At 35.2% G+C, this 20,976-nt stretch overlaps 1 protein-coding gene across 41 annotated transcripts in view; it reads left to right on the top strand.

Annotated features, from left to right (window-relative positions):
• Positions 1-20,976, top strand: part of RBFOX1 (RNA binding fox-1 homolog 1) — a 1,074,031-nt gene that overhangs the window by 1,048,094 nt on the left and 4,961 nt on the right. For 5 of the 41 annotated variants that reach the window (XM_051631813.1, XM_051631810.1, XM_051631804.1 and 2 more), the window contains one exon: positions 12,140-12,192. The exons of the other annotated variants lie outside the window; for them this stretch is intronic. In XM_051631813.1, the coding sequence (XP_051487773.1) occupies positions 12,140-12,192 (53 nt within the window). The remainder of the gene's footprint in view (positions 1-12,139; positions 12,193-20,976) is intronic. 41 annotated transcript variants of the gene reach the window in all.

Here is a 20,976-nt window from a genome sequence, read left to right as displayed (position 1 = left end):
AGAGTTTACATTTTTAACATGCCTATGTGAAGTAGTCAGTTTTGTCAAAGTACTAGTGTCACAGAGATGTAAATTAATATATTTTCCAGTTATCTTTGGGCAAGTAGTTGAGAGTAATACTTGATATATTTGGTCAGATTATCCTAAAATAGAGTAGGTGCAGATTTGATGTAATTTGAAACATGCATGTTACAGAATGAAAACTTAGAATGAACAACCGAAATACACAGAATATAAAATACAAGCTTCTGTAAATGGAGGTCATTTTTATTGTATAGTGTAGGCTTTAAGCTCTTCTGTTTTCTAACTGAGCAATGCAAACCATTATAGTTTTATTCAAAGTATTTTCTCTTATTGAGTATCTTACTACTGTTACATACTAAAAATTAAGGTTTGAAGAGCATATAAAATCAAATAGCATCTTCATTCAGAATTTAATTTTCCATTAAATAACTTTATAGGGGGATAAATATTATAAAATGTAGTACTTCGTTTCATTATTGGACTTTCTAAGACTTAGGGAAAAGAGCCTCTATATACAGTATTAATTTCTAATGTAATCAGGCTGGAAGAGGAAAAATAATAGAATACAGGGATATCTTTACTCTTCTAATCCCAGCTGGAACATTGAAACCCTCTTGAATTTTGCTATACAAGTTGAACCTTAAGAAAATGAGAGGTTTGAGGGACAAGATGATACATAAACAAGAATTGTGCAGCCCATCCTGAGCTACTCCCGTTTTAAGAATGCAAAGGATCAGGTAGCATCTTGACCAGGTACAAAGATGGGGCTTAGCTGTTGTACCAGCAGTAATATAGTATATTTTTAGCACTTCTTCAAACACTTAGGTTTAATGTGGTGATGTTTGATTGGTCTAGGGTTTTTTTTTTGAGGTTATCCTGTGTGGTAGCTAAAGGTTGTTTATTCTCAATATTGCAAATAAAAATGAAACCGTTCTCTTTGCTGTTACAGAGAGGTAATGGATTTGGGCATCTACCGATTAGGCTTATATGTCTTTATGTCTGTATCTGATCTGTGGAAAACTAGAGGATCACTGGCATCATGTTAGTGTTTCATAATCCATATTCATCACTCAGCTCACAGTTTTGGGAATGACTGGAGTATATGATTCATGTTATAGCCAGAACAGTGCCTCCTAGTGAAGGCATTAGTAAAAGTGGATGATTACAAATAAAGATGATGCAGGAAAAAAATATATAATAAAAGAGCTTAAAATATTATGAACAGAGTTCCATGTAGAGCAACTTCAAAGAACTTTCCTGAAAATAAAAAAAGTTTTGCATAGAGTACTTTCAAATGGTTGAAACAGGGTTCATTCTAAACAACTGTAGATATCCCACTTTTTTGGGAGACACAGGGAGTCATATTAATTAATGTAGGAAAATGTGGCAAACTATTACCTTTCATAAAAAATACAATCTCTTACCAACTCTAGAAAGCTACAATAGATGCTTTGATGTTTTAATACATTCCTCTAATACTTGGTAGAATTAACATGTTTTCTGATACTTTGAAGGCTGGATTCACCTGTGTGTAATATCAGTATTCATGTAAAATCCATGTAACTATTACAACTACTCCACTAGTTCAGCTCTGAGGTAACACAGTAGTGAAAAAGCTTAGGGTTCTTGGCCCAGAATGGTGGTAAAAACTGACTATTAAAATTTTATTGTGTCAGAGCTTGTAATCTTCATACCCTGCTTCTACTTCTCTGTAGCATCAGGGATATTTCAAGAGTCTCAAGAGAAAAGGAAGGGCTTGGCTGGTACTGTAAATTCTGGTTTGACACCCATACTAGAAATTGTGAAGAAAAAACTGAGAGAAGGCAGATGAATGCTAAAGCCTAGATTTCCATACCTGGCTTCCTAAAGCACTCCAAGCTTAGAGATGCTGGGTACTTTTGCTGCCAGTTTCCTCTTGAACATAGTGGGAGCTATTAAAAGCTTATAAATAAAAAAAAAATGTTAGTGCACCTATTCTGACATCTACATATCAACTTCAATATCCTTGTTTTTCTTTTGATCAAAGGTTATCTAGCATGAGTTTTAACTTGGGAATTTCTTACTTTAAAATACAAATTAATAGTAAATAATGGTGATTATAAACATATTCCTTTGCATTTTCATGCATACTTTTTTCTCTAAAAGAGGGGGGGGAAGTACTGGCTAACAGTTTTAAAGTAGGAATTATCTCTTGAATAATTCATACTGGCCTCTTCACTCTTTGAGGATATTGAAAGCAAGTGTGACTTAAACATTTTTAAGTGTGTTGTTTTCAGCAGACAGGATAAAGATGGAGTTAGGGAGTTACTAAAACATCGATTCCTAATCCAGCAGACCAAAACTGTTACAGTCTATTGGGTCAACGCCTGTGACATGATAGACCATAACAGTTCCTTTGGACATGTCAGTGTCTAATTATACACTTTTTAGTTTTCAGATCATTGACCACAAAGAGGCAGATTAGAACAGGCCATAAGTATTGTCAACCTGAGGGCTCCACCACGGGTGCTCTGAAAGCAAGAAGGAAGTCAGAGCACTGTGAAAGAGACAGAAGAAGATGGAAGGACTAAAATGTTATTAATAAAATATGGAACAAATTGGATATAGTCTGCATGGATTAGCTGTGTAATTTACAATGTGTTTTAGGCAAGGTGAGGCAGGATTAGAAGAGCAAACAAAATAAATATAACTATGTAGATAAAATTAATGAAGAAAGAGGCAATTTATAGTCTTGCATGTTTTGACTGCAGTGTTTCCCACCTCAGGGGAGTCTAAATCATTTGATTAGGGCATTTAAATGGATTTTTTTTATATATATATAAATTTAGGCTTGTTAAGTTTCTAATACTTTAGGAACAAAACTGTGGCAAAATAGCACTTTATGTTAAAACTGCACAGCAGGAATGGGAGTAGAAAATTTACCCATGTATCCTAAAGAAGAACTCTTTTTTTTTTGGTGAAAACTGCTATAGGAAATTTCACATATATGCAGAAAAAAAGTAAGGTCTGGATTTAAGCCAAATGTGTATCAGCCTTTAAACTTGATTTTCTGTTTCTTGAATGAATTCTTAAATAATCCTGGCAAGGTTTTAATATATATGGCATTTTAGTTATAATATGAAAAAATGATGTTGCCAAGTGATTTGTAAAGTCATTCAAGCCTTAAAATAATTTAAAGGGAAAGAATTGTTTTTAGTCATGATTGCTAAAGTAGTTTATAATTATACCTCTGTATTTTAGAAGACTTTATTGTGGATAAAATAGTGGTTACTAGTAAGCCATCATAATTGTTATGAAATCAGAAACAAATACAAAATATGTTTTAATGAGACTTACTTTTAGAGATGATATACATAAAGAATAAATCCCCCAGTAAAAAAAAAATATATATATATTTTGTTATATATTTTATTGGATGAAATGCTGATTCTTTACACAATGCTGACTTCAAAATGCTGCACTGTTTGTCCTAAAGAGAGTGAACAATAAGTCAAAAATATAGTAATAAACAAAATTTTCAAATACAAATGATGAAACTTCAAAAATAGCCTTAATTTAGTTTAGTGGTCCTGGGTCATACTACATCAGGTTACACTGCTGGCAAGGAGCACTTCTGAAGTAAAGTTACTGAATTACTTCTTCAAGGACTTAGTTTAGGTGTGTAGACTGTATTAATTACAATAACAGGCAAATAACCTTAGAGCAGTTATACCACTGTTATAAGTACAAACTCTGCTGTTGAGTTATGTGGTGTTCAGAATTTCACCTGTCAGTTTTAGGTGTTTCACTTGAAAATGTGAAAATCCACTTAAAAGGCTTATGTTCCTCTTGCAGATAAATATGTATATTTTGCTGTGTATATTATTGATAACACAAACATTTATACTATGTATAAATTATTATGTAATCCCTCATACACAGAAAAAATCAACTAATGCAGCAGGTAACAGGGATTAGAATTAAGCCTATTTGTATAACTCAGCTTTAAAAAATAAATAGATCAGAATATAAATGTGTTGATTCAAAATGTGGGTGAAAGGGCTACAGATTTTAGCAGTGATTGGGATGTGAGACATTGTTTAGCAACCTATTAATAATAAACATATTTTTTTGCATAATTGCAATATAGCACCAATTAGCTAGATACTATCTTTATACAGTCTTTGAGGGGCAATGGGAGGAGAGAGAGGGGGAGTTCATAGACAAGGGATTGCCATGGAAGAATTCCAGCTGCAGTGCATGCTCTGTGGGCACCTTCTCCCTTCCCCAGTCTGCTTCACAGCATTAGTGTTTGGTGATGCTAAGAGGAGTCTGTCTCTTCTAGCATTTCAATATTCATTCAATTCATTCATTTCAAATTCAGGTTTAGGTCAATAGTTAGGTCAAAAGAAGGGCTAAAAATGATGTCTGTCCATCTCCTGGGGAAAGCCTAGAATAAGAACAGAAACTACAAGAAAGCACCTTCCATTGACCATTTTTTGTCTTTCTGCCTTTTGTGTTATTCTTTGGAGGTTTTTTCTCTGAGTGAATGGAATGATACAGACATGTCACCAGTCTTGGGGAGTGCACATTTCCAGTAGTGTCCAGAAGAGTTAGGGATTATTTTTTCTTTTTTTTTTTTTTCTTTTTCTTGAAGGTGTGCTTTTCACATTTGCAAAAGTGCTTTTTTAGTATTAAGCTGAATTATTACTGTTCAAGAAGTTGTGTGACTGGTGACAGGATGACATTTAATGAGGGGGATTTCTTAGTGTTTCTGTCTCCTGCTGTGTTTGGCAGTCTAAATTATGGCAGAGGCACCTTGTCATTGGCTTAATCCCACTGAAATGTCCTGTACTGAGCACAGAGAGGACACAAATAAAAAGCAATGCAGCAGTGACTAACCTAGCAGGGATCTAGTGCCACCCAAGACACTCTGGGGCATGGGAGACACCTGTGCAGGCAGAGGTGACTCTGCACCTTCCAGAGTGGCAGCTGAGTCCAGGCAGATGGACAAACTGCCTTTGCTTGAGCAATCAAGATGAGCCTTAGTGTTTTCTGTGAGGTAATATTTACAGAAGTAGCTACATGAATTTCTTTTAATGTGAGGTTTTACTCCATATGCTTCCAAGACCTGCCTCAAAATGTCAGAGAGGAGCATTAATAAAATTCTCAGGAGAGGTGGAGGTGGAAGGTGCATTACCTTTTGGCAATGAAAACAGAAGAGCTAAGTGAAAGCAGAGTCTTTGTCTTCTTCTTTGTCTCGGCACCATTAATAGGAGTTAGACTGAACAAGCAGTTCTGCAGAAAGAAGGAGACTGTGGTGGAAGAAATCAGTCTAAAAGTAAAAGATATTTTCCTAATGTACATCAGGTCAAACAAGTCACTGTTAGTGTTGTTGGAGCTCGATACCACATGAATTACTTTCTAGATACAGTTTTATTCTTACTTAACTTAAGGTATCTTATAGGTATGGTTGTGAAGTTTTTTAGTTATCTGTGTTGTGATTCAAATGCTATTAGTATGGCAATGTAGTTTGATCCTACAGTAATGGGAATCTAAAGCACAATAACAGCAAAATCATTAAATTATACCTATTATACTCATTTTAATTTTTAATTATTCTGTAGCCTTGATATTTAAACTTAGGATAACAGAAGGTTGGAGTTGGGGAGGACTTCATAAAATTATTTTGGAGGGAAACTCTGAAACTTTGACCATTCTTGAATATTACAGAAAGTTTTCAGGCAGCCAGCTGCCAGCTATGTTAGAATTCATAGTGAAAAAGCCCTCAACATTAAACGTCAAGGCTTCGTTGCTCTTGTTAGGACTCTAGAAGGAAAGGAAGGAAAAACAAAGTATTTTATAACATAATGGAGAAATGTATAGGTGTACCACATATAACATTTCTGGGAAAAACCACTGCTACCCTATATAGTTAGCACCAGATCCTTGGAGAATGCAATTTGGAGTAGCTCCAGTGAAGTCAATGCTTTCAGTTAAGCTGCATCAACGTTACCAGCTGACGTTCTGACCAATGAAGTCTGACTACTGACTGTATTTGTAAATCCCATGATGGTCTTACCAGAAAGAAGTCAACTGATTAGATACAGTTTAAAACTTCCCACTGTAATTTCCATTCAGTGTTGTGGTTGCATTCATCCTGATGTCTTATGTCCTGGGGGTCTGCACTGCTTTCAGCAGTTGCTGTAGTTTTGAGGAGAGCCTTTGTCTTTAGCAGAATTCTTTCTGTCTGGTTTTGTCAAGTTAGTAAGCAAAATCCAAAAATTCGAGTGTATTAAATATAATCACTGTGTGTTAGTGGATTATACTTTCTTTTGCATTTCAAATTTCCTAGAGTTAGTGTGATTATTTTTAGGGAAGTTCTGGATTCTTAAAATCCCACTTGGTCTCTGTTATGGCTTCTATTTTATGGAAGCTCTGGCTTGTCAGGAAGAGGGACTAAAAGCTTCTGGGAGTGCTGGGTGAAATTATGTGTGTGTAAAAATCGTGTGCTTAATCATCTGCTATGTAAAATGTATAGTGTTGAAAAATTCAAGGGTCACCTAGTTTTTTAGGGAGAAGATAGGACACAGAGAACACTTACATATTTGTCCCATGTGCCCTACAAACATGACCTAAGTGTATAAACTTCCCAAACACACCTTGTGTTTGTGAAGTACTTGTGTATCTGAAGAACAGTGGAGCCACTAACTAGTAGTAGGTTGTTGCTTTTTTAGGAATATGTAGTGCAGGAAAAGATGTCCTTTCCCAGAGTGGGGTGTTTATATAGAAACATCTAGGGGGAGCACTCAGTCTGAGGACAGACTGTCACTCTAGGTTGGAATTGTGCTTCAGGATGGTTAGATTCCTCATGTCTTAAAAAAAAAAAGAACATCCATGACCCATTCTCTGAATCTTTTCTTGTCTTCTACTTCTAGGTCCTGAGTTTTCCAAGTAAAGTAGCCAAATCCCATATGGGCCAGGCAGGATCAGCAGTTAGGTCTGTACTGTACACCCAGTCTCTCTTATAAGTCTACTCTTTCTGAGCTGCACTTTAAGCTGCCACTGATCTTTAAAATAAAGACTATGTAGATGTAGAAAATGTGATAAAAGTTGCATATATTGATGTGTAACTGAATTATCAGATTTTCAGTATTTAAGAAAACTTTGATTCCCAACTTGGGGAGAAACTCCGAACTTTCCACATGTGAAGGATCCCAAAGTTCAGTAAAGTATCACAGATGGTATAAACCAGAACTTCTCTCTCTGTTCTGGTATCTATTTGACATTCCAGTAGCTGAGCTCATTTGGTGTTAGTGTTTATGTGGGTGGGAAACATTAAGAGAATTTTGGAGAAGTTTGAAGTGAAGTCATAAAAGTCCATTAAACAGAAATGCTGTTAATACTCTAACTTAATTTTTTCTGATGGAGCAAGCAAAATATATGTACACTAAAAGCCAGCCAACCTCACTGGAATATGAGATGCCTCAAACTTGAAACTAACTCACAGAATATGTAGATTAAAAACAATTCAAAAAGGGAGTCAAGACTAAACATGCTTTTACAGAAAAGATTTATGTAGAAGTAAAAGCTGAAAACACTCCATAATCGTTACAAATTGGTGACATGGGTTCACATACATAGCCTTCCCTAAACTTAAATTCAGTGTTATATCCATGTAGCTTCTGTATTAGATCACTGTGCTTTAAAACTACTATGTGGAATTTCTTTCTGTACTGCTTCAGCACAGTTACGGTCACTTGTGGGAAACAAGACTGTAAAAGAGTCCTGACACACATGTAGATATAATATTTTGGCAAGAGAATGTACTGACAAAATATGTGTATGTAATATCTCAGGCCTCTTAATTAACTTGTTGTGTATAAACATGCAAAAAAAAAAATAGACTGTGGTATTTCAAAACAAAACGAATAAATAAAAATGGACACTCCAGAAGGCCTGTTTCTTGTGAGAAAATAACATTTACTGTAGTTATTTGTAATTGGTAATATTTTTCACTAAATTGTACCTTAGTAAAGCTTCAATTAAATTCCTCTTCTTTGCTTGCTTAAATATTTTAAGAATTTATTATATAAGCCTTACAATTCAGTGGCCAGCTTCAATTTAGAACAGGAAACTTTTAGTCAAGTGATAAAGCTGAACCTGAAAATATTTTGTTATGCTTTTTGAAGTTTGATGCTGCAAAGTACAGTTGTGATTCTGGCAGCTGGGCTTTTCCTGACCAGCTCATACCATCACAAAAGCTTTCAAACAATATTTGGTTTTATAATGCAAGTCCTGTCCCTGTCTAAATACTATTTATTAGTTTAATAATGAGTGAAAGTCATTTCTGAGGGCATAAATCCCAATGATGCTAATCAAGGGTCTTGTAATAAAAGGACTTGCGTAATAAAAAGTGCTTGAGTGCAAGATACATATAGAAAATCATGCTGGGCAGAAATAGCAGGTGCTCAAACTGATGGGCAGGTTTATGTCAGATATGGGGCCTTGAAGGAACGTATTTGTTAGGACTCTGCCAAAGGGTCTGTGGGGAATGGAGCAGAGGAAATTAGAACATATTTGAACTTTTGAAAATCGGTGTAATGCAGGTTCAATAACTATCTCAAAGTAAGAAAGAGCATCTAAATCACTTCATATTAATCTTGTTGTCCTTCCCTTCTGTTTCTGTCTTAATTCAGGAAATACATCAAATCCTTAAATGTTATTTTTTCCAATTTAAAAAATATCTTTATTCTTGTTCTGATAAAAAACCAACAACTGTGGTAGTTTTCAATTTACTAGAAGAAATAGGAAATTGATATATAGACTTGAGAGAAGTAATGGTACGCAGGAGCATTTGCCCTTGGGAAATAGCTGCTCAGGTGGAACACAGCCATTTTGAGTCCCAAAAGTACATTTTCATGACCTGCACTGCCTGGATTTCTATCAGAGAGCTCAGGCTGCCAAAGGGTGCCACTGCAGCACTCAAAGGATTGCACTTAGCCCAGGGTGTGAATATCTGGCAAGCTGAATACATTCAACTGTACATTCAGGTGTATCTGTCATGTTATTTCAATTTGTTTTTCTGTTTATCTCCCTTACAACCAGTAACAACTTTTGAAATTTTATTCAAAGAAAAACAAACAACAGTTCTGTGGATTTAAAATGTGCATTCTTTTACACATGAAGTATAAAACAGTGAGCAGTAAAAATGTTGTTCTATACATTCACTGTTAATACACAAATTAAATTAGGGAAGCAATTCTGTATCTTAATAATTGAGGGGGGTTTCTTGCATAATTAAGTTAGGCCCACTTACATAGCTTGCACCTTTTTGAATTAAAAAAAAAAAAAAAAGTGCAGCAGGTATGAGGAACTTTAAAACAATCTAAAATGCATCATGATTTTTCACCATACTTTGTTTGTGGAGGTTTTTTTTTAGCTTTGTACACTCAATGCAGTAAGTGCATAAAAATGATCTTTAAAGGGAGCAACCCCCCATTTGCACTGGACCCAGCTGGGTTCCCTGCCCTCTTCCAGGTCTGCATCTCCTGCACCTTCAGGCAGGTAGAACATGATGCACCACAGTGTCAGCCTAACTTAGAAGGACTCAGTTTGCAAATGATGGGGTTGTCCACACTAAGAAAGAATGCTTTCCACATCAGGTGTGATATATATCTAGAATTGCACCTCTGATTATCAGTTCTCCCTCTAGGTCTATGTAAACAATAGTATAGAATTTCAATAAAAACTTGCCACTATAGAAACTTTAAAGCCACTCACGTACTAAACAATTTCTTGTTACTGTTACAAATAACACCTAATTAGTTATAAAAGGTTGAATTGTCTTATTGAACTCTAGCACCTAGTCTTTTGATTCTCACAGTTGCTATGCTAAACAATAGGTAACTTCTTTCTTTTAAAATTGATATATGGAGTTCAAAAAGCAAAATACAGATAAAATAGTATCTTCCCATGTAAATTGAAGCAGTATAACCAGGAATGTTTATGCCAGATATTCCCTAAGTAGGTGTCACTTTTGGTTAAATTGTTTAAAATTTATTTCCTACTAGTAAGTAAAAAGTTGGTAATAAAAAGTGAGATTTCAGAACAGTTTCAATAACATCTGTCGTTCCAAACAACAAATAGCAGTTACTGTTCTGGGCTCTTTCTGTAAGTAACTAAACCAGCACATTATTCTTCCAGATAATTCTGTACTTTGGCATCTGAAGACAGAGTATCTGTGGCTCAGTGTTCCACAACAAATGTTCTGAAAACAGATAAAGAAAAGGAGTTGTGCAAGTAGCCACTTCGGAGGGGGTTTTTATGGAAAAGTGATCTTTTCATTTAGGTGAGAAGGCAGTTTAGCAACTTCACAGAAATGGATTTTCTGTAAAACAGTAGCTGGTATGTTTTCAGCCATTGCAACTGGCTGAAACCCTTTTAGGGCAAACCTCTAACTGTTTCTATATAATTATCACAAGTGGAGATAATAAAAGAGCTGATAGCAGTAAACACGGTGACAAATTATGCTACCTGTGAAATACAGAGTAACTCTGTATTTATAATGTTAAATGTATCCCCCTTCATTTTTTAGTTTCATCTCCAGCATTACATGCAAGGCAGATCTCCTTAGCTTGTGAAACTGCTGCAGATGACAAAATAAAGAGCAAAATTACCAACCTCTACATCCAATTTAAAATGAAAGAATATACATTTTGATCAATAAATTCATTCATACTAAGAGGCAGGTGCTAGTATCTCTGAGATTGTGCAGAGGCAATGATCAGATACAGTTTTTGATATTAATCAATCCTGTCCCTAGAGTATGGGTTGTAGATTCCTTGTGTTATGGGTGACAGATTCCTTGCTTTGGTTTTCGTTTTGTTTTGTTTTTCCCAAATGTGAACTTTCAAGTAACAAGGTTTACAGATTTCTAAACAAGAATTTCAAATCTCTTCAATATATTGGAGGAAACAGAAACAGATTTTGTTCTCTTAGGGCTTAACTCTTCAAGGTTCTGTTGCCCTGGGAGATACTTGCTCCTGAATGGAATAGTTTCCAATAGTATTTGCAGAGTACTTAATGCTTTCAGCATTTTGCAGAACTAAGTTTTCCAGGTAGTCCTTGGTACAATCTAGAACTAGTTCCTTCTGGCTCCCATTGGGTAGGCTTTTGCATTAAAGCTGCTCAAAAATAAAACTTCAAGTTTTTCAGCATGCCAAGCAGTGCAGGCTGGAGGAGCTACATTGAATTTGGAGTAAAACAGCACTCAAGTGTTAAAATTTTGCCCAGGTTCTTTATTAATCCTGCCGAGCACAAAATAACTCAAGGAAGCTGTGAATGTGCATATAAAGGAATCGTTTTACGTTAATCCTTAAACATGGTTTCCACTAACCCAAATCCTGTTTGCTGTGAGTTTGGAAAGGACAAATCAGGATTTGTGCTGTAATGAAGTTTTCTGCATTTTGAAATATTAGTGTATTTAGCATTTCTCTCTTTATGTTACCTGGTTTAAAAAGAATTTTGCAAGAGAAGGTTTATATTAAATTTCTCATATCTCTAGTTTATTCTCCTAAGATTCTGCAAAAAACTTTTGTATGTATTTGGATGACAGTATATGAGAATATACTAAGTCATTTTTTTTTAATAAATAGCAGAACATTCATTTTCTGATTGCAATCATATTAGACATATAAAAGCAAAGTATTTTACTTTCAGTATATTACTTTCAAATGCACGAAGTTAGTTGCAATTTTTTTTAAAAAACACACTTTTTATATATTTTGTAGTCATGCCCTTTTAATATCTATATCAATATAAATACTGTTTCATTTTTATTAGACTTCATAAATATATTGACATATCTGTAACACTAAACATGAAGCTTCCAATGCAGGAGTTTGTACATAGTCCATATCCAAATGTCACCATTATTTCATTTAAAAGATCCCAGCATGTCTACCTCATGATCCTTATAAGCTCTATAGCACTGAAATACGTCAACACTTTTTCTTGCTACATTCATTAAAATTAAGCACCCTTACCCTACCCCATCTGTAAACATCAAGTCAATTGGCAGCTAGCACATTTCCCAGTCAGCAAGCAGTATTGTGAATTTTATCTTCTCTTGCAGAAATCAATTCGTCTTCGTTGCAGCAGATGAAATTTCTTGTAACACCTCTGCAGGTAACAATCATTGATACTTCTTGATGCATCCATCCAGGTCTCAATATCCTTTTTCACAAGCTGCATTTAAGCATAAGAGAAAGCATAGGAAAGTCCATAGGATAAATCTTTGGAGCAGTTTAACTAATTTATAGCTTCAGCCTATAGGTTCTGCCATATCAAAGACATTAGGCGATTTTGCTGCCTTTGGTGTTTTATTTCCGGTTTAAATCTCCTATGGCCTAGTAAGTAAGGATATGTTAAACCTCCTAATAAAAACTTACTGTGCTGTACAATCAAGACTGTGACTTTCAAAAAGCCAAAAAGAACAGAACTAATGAAAAGAATAAAGGCTTAGATGTATCTAGGACATTGTAAGTGCTATAGATGTAACTATTTTCTTTTCGACTCTTTGGGGGCAAATATTGCCCACATGGCTACTGCAGACCCTAAAGCACTCACAAAGTCTGTCCTATGGATGAGATAGTGGGAGAGAGGGTCTTTGTCTTCAGAGGATCTCTCTCTAGTAAGTAAAAAATCCTAGCTGCTTTGCTGATATACTATCGTGTTGTAAGCCATGGGTACAGAAGAATGAATGATGTTTTTTAAAGGTAATGGTAATTATATTGAATATGTCAAGGGATTTTACTCACTTTGAAGCAATAGAGTTTTTGAACAGTCTTAGTCTTAATTCAGGTAAGGATGGTATTAATGTCACTAAAGAAATCAAAAGCCAAAATAAATAGTAACAGTGCCGGGACATATTCTGCCAATATTGCTTTGCAAAACATCTGCCGAGTTCATAGAAGTTGCTTGTACTGAAGGATGAAAGGGTCTATAGAGTGTGACACAAAATGGTGATACTAAGAAGTGTCTATTTATAGAATTTTACTTTAGCAGAAATAAATGAGAGGTGAAGAGTTTTCTGTATGTGCCAGTGACCCACAAAGAAACAATTAAAGAACATTAAGACAAAGAAGATTATAGCTCAAGCCAAGTATGCTAACATTGTAATAACCTGTATGCTAACCACAGCATTTTTGGTGGTAATCTGAAAAGTTCTTCTGTAGTAAAGCCTGATTTAACATAGACTTTTCAAAGCTATAAATTGTTAAGAATAGTCAACATTTGACACTTCCTTGGTATCACTAGACTGGGATTTTGGCTTTCATTTTTCCCGTGTGCTTCCTGCTCAGTTTTGGATTAGAGAGTGAGCTGTAGTGGGGAGGGTATTAACTTACAAATCTAGGCCTTGCTAAGTAAGAATAATTATTTTAGCAATTTTTACACTGGGAACTCTTGAGGTAGACATGTGATCCTTTTTTTTTCTTGTCCTGAAAACAATTTCCCCTTTTCCTTCTAAGGAAAAATTATTTCTCTGTAGATAATTTTTCCCCCCTCAATTTAGATACAATTGAAGTGTCCAAGACTATATTATATGTAGTCTGTATATCACTAGTTTGGAATTCCAGTAAAAAAATGGAATACCATTTTCCATAGGAAATGGATCTCTGTATTTATTATAACTTTTCAGTTTGCCAGTTGATTATCTCTGTTGAATTGATTCAACCATAATGTAGTTCTTCTAGGTATGTTTGTGGCCATATGATAAACATTTCCATTATAGGTGACTGTAGGTGCCTTTTTTTCTAATATGATCTGATGGAAAAAGCTAATAAAAGCCTGTACCTTCTGTTTCTTGTATACCTAAATTTTAGCCATAGAATTTAAAGGAGTTTTGGCTTTATTAGAAAACTAATTTTCTGACCCATATTCCTGTGGTGCAAGTTACCAAAGCTGCATTTTGTCTTTCAAATCTGTAAGTTGGATTTTGATTAATTGATTGTCTGATGTTTTATGTTTTAATACATGGAGCATATCCAGAGATCTGCAGAGTTCTAGAACTGAAGCTAACCTTCCTGGGGTTTCTCAGATGCATGAAAAGCACCTACAGTACCATTTCACAGTGCTTTTTTTAGTGCTTCTAAACTCAGTTACAGTAATTCAGCTGTGTTTGTAAAACTGATGTAAAGTGAAGATTCTGATAATATGCTCAATATTTGAAATGTGAGTATATGTATGTTTGTATTGTTTCCTTGTAAAGAATGTGTGTGTAGCTTTCTAATACTATTATAACAAGTAAACTTTTGGCTGGAACTTTATCATCAAATGGAAATTTGAGGTCTTGGGTGATTCTGCTGGTAATATTCACACTTCTCTTCCTAATACTTTATCATTCCTGCCTGAGGATACTTAGCCCTCAGCCACATGACATCTTTTCCGACTTGGGAATAAAGTAATCTTAAATAAATGAATAAATGTGTTCATGAACAAATTGTGTGTCCATCTAGACATTGCTATTTATGTGCATGTATCTGTTCTTGCATGCACATTATATAAAGAAAATGTAATTAATTATCTGACAGAGGGATCCTTCCATGGGAAATTTAAAAATATTTCACTCTTGATTGCATCCAGTGCATTCTGAGGCTAAAAATAATTACTCTTCAGAAGAGAAGTTCTGTGCTTCTGGGATAGATCTTCTCTGGCAGGCATGATTAGAGTTTGCAAACAGACCTGAACTAGAGCAGAGGTAGGAAAACTATCAAAAACCTCCTGTCAGTTTGATGATGGAATTTTAACAAGGATCTCTGAAGACCTTCCTCTAGCAAATCTCTGACACTAGTTACATTATGGGATAATTAATTCTGAGGTTCCTGGCTGATGGGGGCAATGGGCATCTTGCCTTATCAGGCTGTTAATAAATCATGACGAGACCCAGAATAAACCTGTGGTTTATTTACATGTTGGTTACAGAACATTGTTAACTTTGAACCTTTAGCATTTTTGGTGAATTTTTAAAATCAGTGCTCAATATGTGTTTTTCTACTTTTAGGTTTTATAAGATTGGAATTCATAGTTTTTAAAGAAAAGAAATATATAACCTAGTGTATTTTCTAAGTGCCTTCTAGGATGTACCTGCATATTATATTCTATGTTTTTTTGTGTAAATCTGGGACAGGACCTTTATTGTGTATTTATATCACTCCTCCCTCTCCTCCCTCTCCTCCCTCTCCTCCCTCTCCTCCCTCTCCTCCCTCTCCTCCCTCTCCTCCCTCTCCTCCCTCTCCTCCCTCTCCTCCCTCTCCTTCATTTCCTTCCTTCCTCTGATTTTTAACTGATTTCCAACTTCCATCTACAAACAAACAAAATCCAGTGTGGATGCATGCTCAGCATTATTTTTCTCCCAAGTATATATGCAGTTTATGATTTTGAAACAACAGAGAGAGAGAGGGAAGTGTATGAACAAACCTGAGCTTGGAATGAAGCATGGTGGAAGTGGATGTAACATCTCTCCAGTTGTGATTGTATTTGTTTGCATATTTGAGCAGAATCATCCCCAGGAGGTGGGATTGTGTTTGTATGTCAAAGAAATGCACTATAAAGCTTTGGAAGTTGATAGTCTTAAAGTTATTGATCTTCGTTTGGAGAAAGATGCAGTTTCCAAAACAGATTAAACATTCTGAAATGTTTAATTTTATAACTCTAGGAAAAAGGTTTCATAAAAGCAGGCAGCTTAAGGAAGCAAACATTGGAGTTTGTACTATTGAAGTAGTTTGAACAGGATACTGGCAATTTTTTTAAAACATGATTGCTCAAATCATTGCAGTTTTCCTTTATGCTATCATTGACCTGTCAACATGAACGCTACCACAAACTAAATTCATTAAACAATAACAAATATGGAGATACTTATTTAAAAGCAAATTAATATTTGACAAAGTGCCCAGAATGGTGGAGGTCCCTTGTTGTGGCATAACTCTGCTATGGTTATAAATAACTACAGCTGGTCAAAATGTTGCCATGCATGCTTGCATGTGTCTCATTGACTTGTGTGTCGAGTAGGAGATATTGAACAGATTATACTTTTTGAAAGGAATTTCTGAGAAGTACATCTAATCCAAACTGCTTTGGAAGAAAGCAGTTTCAGGGATATTTGCTTCAACCTTTTGGATTACTGTGTGAAGACATATGTTCAGTTGTGAGAGGTTCTTCCCTTTTTAGTATTGCTGCCTGTCATTTGACTTCATTTCAGGAAGACTGGGAAAATAACCATTTTCTATGAAATGCCTTTATTATTATGTTATGCTTTTCCACTAATCACATAAAATAAGAGATGAAGCTGAAGGAGCATCTGTAAGGTCTTTGTGCTTAGTATTTATTTAAGGCTGTGCTGCTTTTCCCTGTGAAAAACAGCAGTTACTGAAGTTTTTGATCTGGGAAGACTTGGAAACGTTGTACTAATGCACCATATTGAACTGCTACTATAAATTCAAGTGTCCATTTATGTTGGCAGTTTAAACTTGCATTTACTGCTGCTGTAAATAGTTGCTTATATGGAATTCCATTTGTTACAGCTTTTACTGCTGTTGGTAGCTGTGTGGTAAAGATGTTCAGGTATTGGATCAGTTGATAAAAATCAGTAAACACTTTGATTATCCTCTGATCTTCTTTCATGAAATGTGATTAATTCCATTTCCTTACCCAGTGAAAACACTGGCAGCCCTTTTTGGCATCTTTGTCATGATCTCTTTGACAGCCTTCCCAGTGCTTACAGTTCTAGGTCAGTTCGCATGGCTGGTCAAATGTGACAACATGACAAGATTAAGTAACGCTGAGGTTCTGTGGTTTGTAAATGGAGGATTTGCAATGTGAAGCTCCTTTGATAACAGAAGTAGTGAATAACCTGTCTTTGCCCTCAACAAGTGTGTCTGAGCATGTGTGCATCTTCTCAACTGGTGTTGTTTTTCTTAATGAAGGAACCAGAATTTTTTTGCTTTGGTAGACTGAAAATAGTACAGATGAAAGGTGGTTTGTGTCTGTGCATGTATGTGTGGTTATCTACAAGTACATTAAATAAACAAGGATTCGGTTGGAATATATCAACATTATCATATTCCATTTACAAAACTGGAAAAAAAATAAATAAATTGCATACTGCAAGACCTTACACACAAGCACAAAAGACTGCTTTAAAATTTAATAAACGAAGTATCCAGTATGTTTATTACTGAACTAGGTAAAGAAAGAATTCAAGGTATATTGCTGCAAAATATAACAGCAATAGTAGTAGGAAAAAGCTTTACACATCAAAGAAATAGTTGATTTTCTTTGTAATACAGCCTGTTCCAGCTGTCACCTGCTGGCAGCCTCCATTTCCCCAGTGTTTCTTTAATGAAGTTTATGTAAAGTTTAACTTTCTTGGATAGAGATTGTACAGAAAGGTGGTGTTGGCAGCATAGAATGATGTGAGATTTTTAACTAGATGCCCACCAAGTAAAATGGCCCAATTCAGATGTGACATAAGTAAGCAGGCAAGAATTTGAAATTCTTCTTTGAGCATAGAAAATTCTGAGTAAGTTTCTAAAGCTTCTCCTTGCTCCAACCTGCAGGAAAAAGTAAAGATTGCTTATACTGTTTCATCAATGACCTATTTAGGAAGATCCCTTCATGGCAATATTTTATTATTGCCCTCTTCGTATAGTAGACTGTGGTCAAATTTCCTCATCTCTGTGAAAACCCAGGACTGTTAATACTAGTAACAATACTAGTTAATAATAGTAAGAGGAAATCCTTCACAGCTTCCAAGGACATCAGCACTGCAGCACACCCTTGAAGTTGCTGTTTCATTGCCCTCTGTGTTTCTACTGCATCTTCCCAATTCTTTCTCTGCTCCACATCACAAATCTTTAAGGCATTATCAGCCATGGAAGAGGAAAATGATATGCAACAAAATATTGTATGGTACTTCCTTGCAGAATTATCTTAGAGTTTGATATTCTGCATCTATGTGCTTAGAGCGTGTTAGCATTCTTGGCTTTTACAATCAAAGAAAATTACTAGAAACGGTTTTCAGCAGATTTCAATAATTTCCCTTGGTCTTAAAATAAATCTTAGGATAGACATCTTTCCTACATACCTTTTCTGGTATGTAGGGAGAGTCATTGCTCATCCAGGTGACTGAAATGCCTACAGTTATTTGGTGTTACTATCCAAAATGAAATAAATTGACTGGTTGTACATGCTTTAAGTACCATAAGCAGGTACCACCTGAGTGCAGCAAAGGACTTTCAGTTCAAGGACTACAACCAGTGCTGCAGTGTTGGCCCACGAGGTTAAAATACTGCTCAGCCATGTGGTGTGTGGCTGGTGCTCTGCTGCTCATGTCACCTGTCTTGGCATCAGCATGGTTATATGATCAAGAGAAGGAGTGGGATGTTAGCTACTGGAATCATTTCTCTGGTTAAGTCTAGGTAACCCCTGTATTCCTTCCACTTCTTTACTAAAACCTTTGCATTTTTATCTAAATTTTTATTGCAATTCTGCATAAAGATCTGACAGAGACGTGGACTGCCCTTTCCTCCTGCCACCAGAACGAGGTGGCACTGCCACAGTGCCAGTTTCCTGGGCACTAAGAGCAGGAATACCCAACATTCCTCACTGTTCTCTGCCTCCTCCCACTTAGCCGAGTCTCACTCCTACAGGCACTTTTTTGGATGAAATTTAGTAATAATTGTCAGCACAAGAACTGCAGTAATTTAAGGTTATTCTGGTTGAAAATTCAACACGTATAGGTCTGAAGAAGCAGCATTTCTGTTACTTGACTCTGATTATAATCCAAGCTAGTAAAGAATGAATAATACTGTGCAAAAGTTAGAAGTAAGAACTTCCTGGCCATATGTACATTTTGCTTGTAATATGGCAAGTAATGGGGGATTAGATCAGAGTTACATTTAGCTGAGGTAGTATCTGATTATTAACTTCAAGTTTTACAGTTCTTCTAGCAAGGTTTAGAATTTTTAAAACAAGGGGAAATTATAATGATCAGAAAGATATGTGCATCGAATTCCTAGAAACAAAAATAATGTTCAAAATGCTCCCCAGTTCTCAAATAGAGAGGAAAAATAAAAAGATAAAAAAGATAAAAATAATAAAATAAAAAAATAGAAAAATAGAAAAAACCCTAAACAATATTAAAAAAATCTCAAATAGTTCTCAAATCATGTGAGGAAAATTTAGTATTTTGGTTAACAATCTATACTGTGAATTTTTCCTTTAAACTCTACAGTGTGTATATTATTAAGGAACTTCCAAATGTCTCCAGTATCAGACCTCCAGTATCCTATATTCAAATGGAAATACAGCCATAATAACAAAGAACTTAAAACCTTAACATGGTAATTGCAATTAGAGAGGCACATAGTTTCCTTAGTTTTAGAGATTTCACCAATCCCTACTACTGATGATTTAAACAGAGAGATTCAATTTCAAAGGCCCTACTAAAATAAATCTCATCACCAATTACCATTTTTAATTCTCTTTTTTTTTTTTAATTGATGTGGTGGACAACAAATTGTCCTTTCACGTAGCATTTTAGCAGTTTTAAACCCTGTACTGAAAACGATTGAAGAAATTGAGACCTCCAATGAGTAAAGAACATACCATACACTGAGCATTTGGGAAATGGTTTCCAGCTACATTTGCAGATGTTATCATGGTTCCACTGATTTTTGTCTCTGTTGCTTCCCAGTAAGATGTTAGTCCAGCTACTTAAGAACCAGTGCCAGTATGTTAATAAAATGTTAGCATATTTTTCCCTCTTGTCTTGAATATTTTTACCAGCTATGTTGGAGAATAGTGAAATCTACCTTGTTCTAATTAGTGGTGCATCAAAATTGCTCGTTAGAGGTCATCTTAGACAAGAATTTGTGAGTGCACATTATTGGGTTTGATACATAGATTTAACATTCCGTAAAACACACAGATAATTGCATTGACTATTAATTTATTCAAAATACTTTGCCATTTGCATGTCCTAAATTTTAGTAAATTGTTTACCTAGAGTGATTATTTCCAGTGTAAATTATCACAAAGCATTTAAATGCCACTAATTTTAATGAGAAATAAGCACGCTGGCATACTAGTGAATAAATGAACCAATGACTATGTGACTGAACTAGCTTACTGATGTTCAGTGTGACAATATAGTTTAAATCCTTCTTACTATTTGCAGCATGGAAATCAGAATCTATTCTGCTAACCTTCTGAGCTTCTAAATTTGGTGTCATGCAAGGGCGTGTTTAAAAATTAGCATTTAAAAAGAAACCCACTTGCTTTAAGTTTAAGCTGACACTGTTCCTTTCCTCTGTGGAAATGAAATTTATTAATCATAATAAAACCATCATATTCTGAAGGTAGAGGTCACCCTGAGGAGAAAAAAAAGAGTCTTTTTATCACAGAGGAATTTCAATGCATTTTTATCCCAGATAATATCTGAACATGTATTCTCTTCCCTTTGGAAATATATTCTTCCATGTTTTTGCTTACACATGTCAAGAATTTTTAGGAGGATGCAAGAATAAGGATTTTGCCATTATTTTTGTATACTTTGGTTTTTTTACAGAAGAGTTGGAAGAATGCTTTTTACACTTTATTTTAGTTAATGTTTGCATTGCACACAATCATTCAATGTCCTGTAAAAGAAATGGAAGTGTTTCTTATTTTAACAAGAATATAAGCATTGCTAATTCTGAAATATATTTTTTTGTGTTAATAGCACAAACTTCAGCATTATTGTAAAATGTAAAACGTTCTTTTTAAGGAGTAAGGATTAACTTAGGTCCCACAACTCTTTCATTTTAAGGAAGAAACACGGTTTGCACAAGAGGATGAAAAATATAATGTAAAGCACTGGCAATAAGTTATTACTACTTGGGCAGAAGAGTGATAGAAATGCACTCAGAA

This window comes from Apus apus, chromosome 14 (assembly GCF_020740795.1).
Source record: "Apus apus isolate bApuApu2 chromosome 14, bApuApu2.pri.cur, whole genome shotgun sequence".
Lineage (NCBI taxonomy): Eukaryota > Metazoa > Chordata > Aves > Apodiformes > Apodidae > Apus > Apus apus.
Note: the sequence above shows the minus strand (reverse complement) of the source record. Positions and strands in the feature narration are given on the sequence as shown.